Source organism: Scomber japonicus, chromosome 12 (genome assembly GCF_027409825.1).
Source record: "Scomber japonicus isolate fScoJap1 chromosome 12, fScoJap1.pri, whole genome shotgun sequence".
In the NCBI taxonomy this organism is placed as follows: domain Eukaryota; kingdom Metazoa; phylum Chordata; class Actinopteri; order Scombriformes; family Scombridae; genus Scomber; species Scomber japonicus.
The window spans coordinates 31092785-31100989 of record NC_070589.1 but is presented as its reverse complement, the minus strand read 5'-3'; the positions used below and the strand labels follow the sequence as shown (position 1 = coordinate 31100989).

Here is an 8205-nt window from a genome sequence, read left to right as displayed (position 1 = left end):
TCTGTATCTAGCAGTGTCTCTCAATCATCACTTATGAGCCAGTACTAGTGTGTAGCAGTAGAAGTGTATTTATCTGCCTTCTGCCTGTATTTTCTTATTATATTACAGTGTTTGTGTTCTTTTCTGGGTGTTTAGTCTTGATTTTCACTACAGAACAAGACCATGAACGAGTCTAACTGAGCACAAAAGCAACAACAGCTATTGGTTTAGGTTGTTTTGTTTTTTTTAAAAGGTGCATTTCTGTCATTACGCAGACACTCCTGAACATCTGAGCTTCACCCAAAAATATGATTATCTGACATCTAAGTAAAGGTGTCACCTGTGTTATTTTGTTACTATTTTATAGTATTGAATGTATTTTTTTTTATCAGACGCCAAAACAAGATATTTTGGAATAAAACTCAAACTTAAACTAAACGAATAACAGGCCAAATTAAATAAAGTCTGGTTGTTTCAGAGACTCAGATTTTAGTATCAGTCATTTAAAATTAATCAGTCAGACTGAATTAAATCAGATAATTAATTTCAGAAGTAATGATGTTAAACCCTCCTGTTGTCCTCAAGTCAAGGAAGGAAAGGAGGGAGGGAGAAGGAAGGAAAGGAGGGAGGGAGTAAGGACGGAGAAAATGAAGGAAAGAAGGACAGAGGAAAGAAGGAAGAGAGGAAGGAAATGAGGGAGGGAGTAAGGACGGAGGAAAGAAGGAAAGAAGGACAGAGGAAAGAAGGAAGAGAGGAAGGAAAGGAGGGAGGGAGTAAGGACGGAGGAAAGAAGGAAAGAAAGACAGAGGAAAGAAGGAAGAGAGGAAGGAAAGGAGGGAGGGAGTAAGGACGGAGGAAAGAAGGACAGAGGAAAGAAGGAAGAGAGGAAGGAAAGAAGGGAGGAAGGAAAGAAGGGAGGAAGGAAAGGAGGGAGGGAGTAAGGAAGGAAGGAAAGAAGGACAGAGGAAAGAAGGAAAAGAGGAAGGAAAGGAGGGAGGAAGGAAGGAAGGAGGGAAGGGAGGAAGAGAGGAAGGAAAGGAAGGAAGGGAGGAAAGAAGAAAGGACAGGAGGGAGGAAGGAAGGAAAGAAGGACAGAGGAAAGAAGGAAGAGAGGAAGGAAAGGGGGGGTAAGGAAGGAGGGAAGGGAGGGAAAAGGAAGGAAAGGAGGGAGGAAGGAAGGAGGGAAGGGAGGGAAAAGGAAGGAAAGGAGGACAGGGAAAACAGATTAAATATATAACTAGCGGATTTTTTTCCTTCGTCCAATCTGGAATCTGCTCATTAGTGGCACAGATTAAATATCAGCGTTAAGCAGATTTGTGCTCACAAGGTTTGGGGTTTGTTTTTTTTTAAAGAGGAAGAGGAGCCTCCTTCTCTGTTACGTCTCTGTGCTTTTGTTTTTCCCATTTGTGGCACACAGGTTGTGAATATCTGGGCGTTGGTGAGTGAGAGCGAGCGTGACAGATGCTCAGGCAGCGTGCACGAGTCGTTTTTCCCGCCTGTGAGAGAGCAGATCAAACACTGACCTCCTGCAGGTTTTAACATCCTTCATCTCAAATTACACTGAACTAAAAAAAAAGCCTCCAGCCCGACGACGGAGTGTTTGACGCTGCGGAGGAGGACAGACTTTAGGGTGGAGCGTCAGGGTTAGCGGGGCGGAGGTCATTTCTCCTGCAGCAGCGCCGGGATGTTGATGTTCCAGCCGATGGCCTGCCGGTCGAAGCCGCAGGTGAACAGGTTGCAGGAGTTGTTGTCTTCACACCAGGCGGAGCAGCACACCATGCGCCGGTGACCCTGAAACACAACACGGAGAGAAGAGACGAGAGTGTATAAAATAAATAAATAAATAAAATACAGTTGACGTGATCTACTGATTGTGCAGATGTGTGTGTGTGTGTGTGTGTGTATCTGTGTGTGTGCGTGTGTGTCTCTGTGTTGTGTGTCTGTGTGTGTGTGTGTGTGCATGTGTGTCTGTGTGTCTCTATGTGTCTCTGTGTGTGTGTGTGTGTGTGTCTCTGTGTGTGTGTGTGCCTGTGTGTCTGTGTATGTGTGTGTGTGTGTCTGTGTGTCTCTGTGTGCGCGTGTGTCTGTGTGTGTGTGTGTGTGTCTCTGTGTGTGTGTGTGTGTGTGCATGTGTGTCTGTGTATGTATGTGTGTGTGTGTGTGTGACTGTGTGTGTCTGTGTGTGTGTCATGTGCCGGTGACCCTGGAAAAACAACACAGAGAGAAGAGAGTGAAGCTCTGTAAACAACACCAACACGGGTCAGTGAGTTATCGCTGTTTTTACTCTGTTGCTACGGTAACCGTTGTCTTCATGGATGCAGGAATTCAACAGAGGAATAAAATACATGATGTTTCTTTGTGTCCATGTGGTTTAGTCAGTACATGTGTTTGATTATTTACAGCAGGGGTGTCAAACATGCGGCCCGCGGCACAGAAACGGCCCTCTGAGGGGAGCAATCCGGCCCACTTTCCTTCCTGTGTTCTTTTCCTTCCTTACATCTGTCCTTCCTTCCTTTTTTCCTTTCTTCGTTCCTTCCTTCCATCTGTCCTTCCTACTATCCTTTTTTAATCCCTACCTTTCTTTTTCCTTTCTTTGTTCCTTCCTTCCTTCCTACCTTCCTTCTGTCTTCCTACTTCTTGTTCTTTCTTTCTTTTCTTCCTACTTATTGTTCTCTTTCTCTTCTTCGTCCTTTATCTATCTTTCTATCTTTCTGTCTGTCTGTCTTTCTTTCCTCCTACTTCTTGTCCTTTCTCTCTCTCCTTAGTCCTTTATCTTTCTTCCATTTCTTTCTTTCTTTCCTTCCTTATTTCTTTCTCCCTCTCCTCTAACTTCCTGTTCTCTCTTCCTTCCTTCTTTTCTTTCCTCCTACTTATTGTTCTTTCTTCTTGTTTTTTCTTTCTTTTTCTTTCTCTTCTTCATCCTTTATCTTTTTTTCTTTTCTTTCTTTCTCTCTCTCTAGATGGATAAAATATTTAATATTTATCATTCTTTTGTGGTTACACCATTTGACATTTTCAGGAGTATTCAGCCTTACTCTTGGTTAAATAATGTTGCAGCACTGACCTGTCTGTTGCTCCGTGGGAGTCGAGCCAGTCGGACTCCGGACATGTCGAACAGCCGGACCTGCCGATTGTCGTGAGGAAGAGCGATGATCTTCTGGTTCACCGAGACGCTGATCCTAAAGAGAGAGAGAGCCATGGTATGAAGGAAGTCAGATTCAATGCAGTACAACCCTCCTGTTGTCCTCGAATCAAGGAAGGAAGGTAGGAAGAAGGAAGGAAAGGAGGGAGGGAAGGTGGGAGAAGGAAGGAAAGGAGGGAGGAAGGGAGGAAGGAAGGAAAGGAGGGAGGGAGGGAGGAAGAAGGAAAGAAAGGAGGGAGAGAGGGGGGAAGAAAGGAAGGAAAGGAGGGAGGGTGGAAGGAAGGGAGGAAGGAAAGGAGGGAGGGAGGGAGGGAGGGAGGGAAGGAGGGAGAAAGAACAGAAGGAAGGAAGAAAGGGGGATGGAGGAAGGAAAGAGAGAGAGAAGGAGGGAGGGAGGATGGACAGACAAATTATTATTATTTTTTTATTCTTCCTCTCAGACCTGTTGACGGCGGAGTCGGTGCGGATGGTTGCTATGGGCGACCGCATGTTCTTCAGGTCCCACACTTTGACGGTGCGATCGTCGCTGCCAGACACCACGTTGTCTCCCACCGTGAACACAGCAGACGTCACCGTGCTGCAACAAGAGACGTTAAACACGTTCATAAATTTAAACCTCTGCTTTTCTTCTTGTGTGTGTGTGTGTGTGTGTGTGTGTGTGTGTGTGTGTGTGTGTGTGTGTGTGTGTAGTGTGTGTGTGTGTGTGTGGGGGACTGACTCAGTGTGTCCCTGGAACACGTTGACAGAGTGGATGGACGGGTCTCTGAAGTCCCAGAGTCTGAAGGTCGTGTCTCTGGACGAGGTGACGACCAGACGCTGGGTGGGATGAGTGCAGCAGTGGGTCAGTTCCTGGTCATGACCTGAATATACACACACACACACACACACACACATATACACACATACACACACAGAGACACACAGAGAGACACACACACACACACACACACACACACACACACACATATACACACATATACACACATATACACACATACACACACAGAGACACACAGAGAGAGACACACACACACACACACACACACACACACACACACACACACACACACACACACACACACACACACACACACACACACACACAAAGAGTCAGGATGCATTTTATGTTTTATGTAAAGCACTTTGAGTTAAAACTATTGAAACTAATTTGTAGTATATAATGAATATGTAATAATGAATTTGATCATCTTCATGCCAATAAAAACATGTTCCCTAAAACTGTATTTTTTTTTTAAAAAACAGTCTCTAAAGAAGTCTCGTTTTTCCATTTGTTGCTTTTATATCCTGTCTTTAGGCATGGGCCGGTTACCGGTTTCAAGGTATACCACGGTATGAAAAAGTCACGGTTTCAAAACCACTAAAATGTTCCGTCACACCGTTCCTGCGGTATGAGCGGGGTTTTTTTAATGTGACGTCTCGTCAGAGAGAGAGTGGAGGTCCCTCAGGTCGTGTGCAGCTGCAGCGTAAAGTCCAACCCCTCCCATACTCCGGTTGCTGTTACAAGCAGGTAGCTCTGCAGGCTGTATGATGGCTGAAGGAGGCGAGCCCCCCGAACTTTCCTCCGTCCAAAAGGACCAAGTCGGCTGTATGGAAATACTTTGGCTACCGTAAAAAGACAGACGGAGGAAGAAGGTCCCTACGTGCAAAACATGCTTATGGACAGTAGCTGCGTGAGGAGGCAATACATCCAATATGACAGTGAGCAAGTCTCCAAAAATGTTGAGATTCAGTTTTAAGCTCCTGCCTGCATTTATTTATTTATATTCATCTTAGAAGTATTTTTACTTTTTTCAATTATTTATGTTCTGATCTTGAGCCACAGGTTAAGTGATTGCATTTATTTGCATATTGTGTTGTTGTTTTTTTTCACTAAAAATTATTAATTTATGTCGTGACTTGAGCTGCAGGTTTAGCCTCAGTTAAAGGACTGCACTTATTTTTTTTTAATTATTTTTTATTTAGAAAGAATTCAGTTATTTTTTTATTATTATTTATTTTAAATACATATTTACTTCCATCATGTTCTATATATGTTTAAAAATAAAAGACATAATATCACATTTTATAGCCATAATAATAATACTGTGAAACCGTGAAACCATGATATTTTTACCTAAGGTTATCATACCGTCAGAATCTCATACCGGCCCATGCCTACCTGTCTTGATGCATTTTTATGTTTTACGTAAAGAACTTTGTTGAAATGTCCTCCTTGAACTGAATGACTGAATATTAAAATATAAGTAGACCAAAGTTATTGTACGCTTTTAATATTCAAACTATTGACTGAATGTGTTTCTGCTGCTATATTTTACTATTATATATCTAATAATATCAGATTTAAGTTTATAATAATTAATTTAACCTGTTTTATATCAAACACAGTGTTCCCTAAAACTGTATATTTTTAGAAACTGACAAAATAACAATAATTACACTAATGATAAATAACATTAGTAATACTATGAGTCGTACCGGTGAGTGAGTGAACCAGTTCGGAGGTTTCCACGTCGTACAGGTTTGCGGCTCGGTCCCAGGAAGCCGTCACCACCTGTTTGCCCCCCACCAGCCAATCAGCAGCGATCACCACGCCCTGATGGCTGCGCAGTGTGGTGCTCGCCACGCGGACTGAAGGGCAGTCGTTCGGACCGTCCACCTCGCCGTCCGCCTCGTCTTTGTCCGAGAAGTCCACGTCGTCCTCGCAGGGAATCTGCTGCTGTCGAGAGAAGAAGAGAAATAAAGAGATGAGAAGCTGATATAATCCATCAGAGCAGGAACAGACACAGCAGCAGGTTGGAGGAACGTGGAGGAGGAAGGTGGAGGCTTACGCTGATGTCTGCGACGGGCTGCGGGGGTCGGCAGCTGCACCATGTATCTCCAGATGTGAGCCGTCTGGTCTCCAGAGGCTGAACACACACGAGACAAAACCTTCATATAAATGTCACGTTAAAGGGAAACTACACACATTTTACACATCAGAATCTGTTTACAGGTGTTGAAGAGTCCAAAACTGTTTGATAAAGTCTCGAGAGAGAGAGAGAGAGAGAGAGAGAGAGAGAGAGAGAGAGAGAGAGAGAGAGAGAGAGAGAGAGAGAGAGAGAGAGAGAGAGAGAGAGAGAGAGATAGAGAGAGAGATGAAAATTGTCCCAAGTGCATCTACAAGTTTGAAAATGATAATAATCTGTGGCTGTGGAGTTAGACTGATGTGAGGTTACAGATCTCTGCAGCTCCACGCTACATGGGCCACTAGATAGATACTACTAGCATAACACGTCATCCTCTGTGCAGCTGAATCATGGATGCATAAAGAGAACTGGATACAGCATTGGAGGCTGCTCAGTGCCAAAAATGTTCTTCTAGGTTCTCCCTGTTGCACTTTGCTTACGCATCATTGGTACCAAAGAGCATGAATGGGGTCTTCTGGACTTTTGAAGTGTGATCGGACCAAAGGGATCTAATTCTGAGAGTGAAATTAGTCATTTTGTGGGCTGATTGTTGCTGATACAACACTACACACAATACTTAAAATGCTTTTATTTTGATGGTGAAAAACAGGAAGTAGTAAAGTTAACGTGCCAAGATGTCAGCTGGAGGTCTGCTGTTTGTCGTCCTCTGTTAATGTTTGTGAGAAGCAGCAAATACGCAAATAAACGCTGACTTTAAATGTTATAGGTTTTCCTCACTGAAAGAAGCTCCAACTCAGGCGGGGAGTTCCTGTCCTCTGAAAAGAAGCCAATGCGGAAGTAACTTAGAGCTGCATTCTATCAAAAGGCCACCAGGGGGCGACCGTCTCTATACAAGTCAATGGAGAATTCACCAACTTCTCACTTGATTTCTAACCTCAGTAAACGTTTTCAAAATGTGTTTATGGTCTCAATCGCTAGTTTAAAGCCTTCTTCAATGCAGTATGATGTTCATTTGGGACATTTTGGCCTCTCTGATTTTATATTTGACGATAAAGCAGGCTACGTGGCTACGTTGTGATTGACAGGTTGATTGACCAATGTCCTTGAGATCCAGCCTCGCAACCAATCTCAGCCTCCCCGCTCCGCCGTTGGTCCCGCCCATACTTCCGTCTATGGCCCCGCCTCATGCCCATATAAGTAGAATCAGTGTTTTTATTTTTCCCAGCATGCACCTGAAATTTTCAAGATGGTGCTGCCTAGATTCGATACTATTGGCTTCCGAGCAGCAGTCCACAAACCAATGGGTGACGTCACGGATGTTACGTCCATTTCTTATATACAGTCTGTGCTCCAACTACACAACACTTCCTGGAGGCTTGAGCTGAGTAAACTGAGTGCATACTGGATAATGCAGGGAGATAAGCTGAGGTAATTTTCAGGAGTCTACAGTATATTTTTAAATAAATGATCATGTCACAAACTAGCTGGTTAAAAATATATTAAATAAACTACACAGAAGAAAGACAAACAATGTTGAGGGTATACCTGTTAGTGCCATCTGTTCAGTGGGGTGAAACTTGATGGAGTTGACTGTGGAGAGAAAAGACAAACGTGTGAATGATGTGTTTAATCATCAGGTTTATAGATCAGATGTATCAGATGTATTTCTATAAGTAGATTAATAACTCTACCTGATCCTTGATGGCCCAGATATTTGAGGAGGCACTTCCCCGTCTCGATGCTCCACAGCATGGCGGTGTGATCTGATGGAGAAACAACAGATGGAGTTATTAATTAATCATCTTTATGTTGTATGTGTTGTTAATATTGTAGAACTTTAAGTTTAACTATGAAGGAAAAGCACTAATTGAATATATTATTATTATTATTATTTACTTATATATATATATTACTTACTGCTGTCTACATCTGTACTGATGTGAACAGACTGACGTATAATTTGACATATAATTATATAGTTTATGTTCAATCTAAGCATGACGTTAGCAGATCTCAGCCTTTAAAGGACAAGTTCACAATTTATAAGTCTTAAATCAAGAGAGAGAGAGAGAGAGTCAGAGATAGATAGAGAGATAGAGGCAGAGAGAGAGAAAAATAGAGAGAGAGCAAGACAGAGAGAGAGACAGACAGAGAGAG

The 8205-nt window shown here is 43.0% G+C and overlaps 1 protein-coding gene and 1 long non-coding RNA gene across 2 annotated transcripts in view; one reads left to right on the top strand and one right to left on the bottom strand.

The window, feature by feature from the left end:
* Positions 1-1545: 1545 nt before the first annotated feature.
* LOC128369484 (WD repeat-containing protein 37-like) overlaps positions 1546-8205 on the bottom strand; it is a 30000-nt gene continuing 23340 nt past the window's right edge. Inside the window, 9 exon segments of the mRNA XM_053330533.1 lie at positions 1546-1770; positions 3044-3158; positions 3564-3698; positions 3840-3981; positions 5618-5852; positions 5971-5994; positions 5996-6048; positions 7594-7638; positions 7740-7811. Of these exon segments, the coding sequence (XP_053186508.1) occupies positions 1639-1770; positions 3044-3158; positions 3564-3698; positions 3840-3981; positions 5618-5852; positions 5971-5994; positions 5996-6048; positions 7594-7638; positions 7740-7811 (953 nt within the window). The 3' untranslated portion in view covers positions 1546-1638.
* The window catches only part of LOC128369488 (uncharacterized), an 84755-nt gene continuing 79922 nt past the window's right edge, over positions 3373-8205 (top strand). Inside the window, exon 1 of the long non-coding RNA XR_008322013.1 lies at positions 3373-3393. This is a non-coding gene — a long non-coding RNA (uncharacterized LOC128369488). The remainder of the gene's footprint in view (positions 3394-8205) is intronic.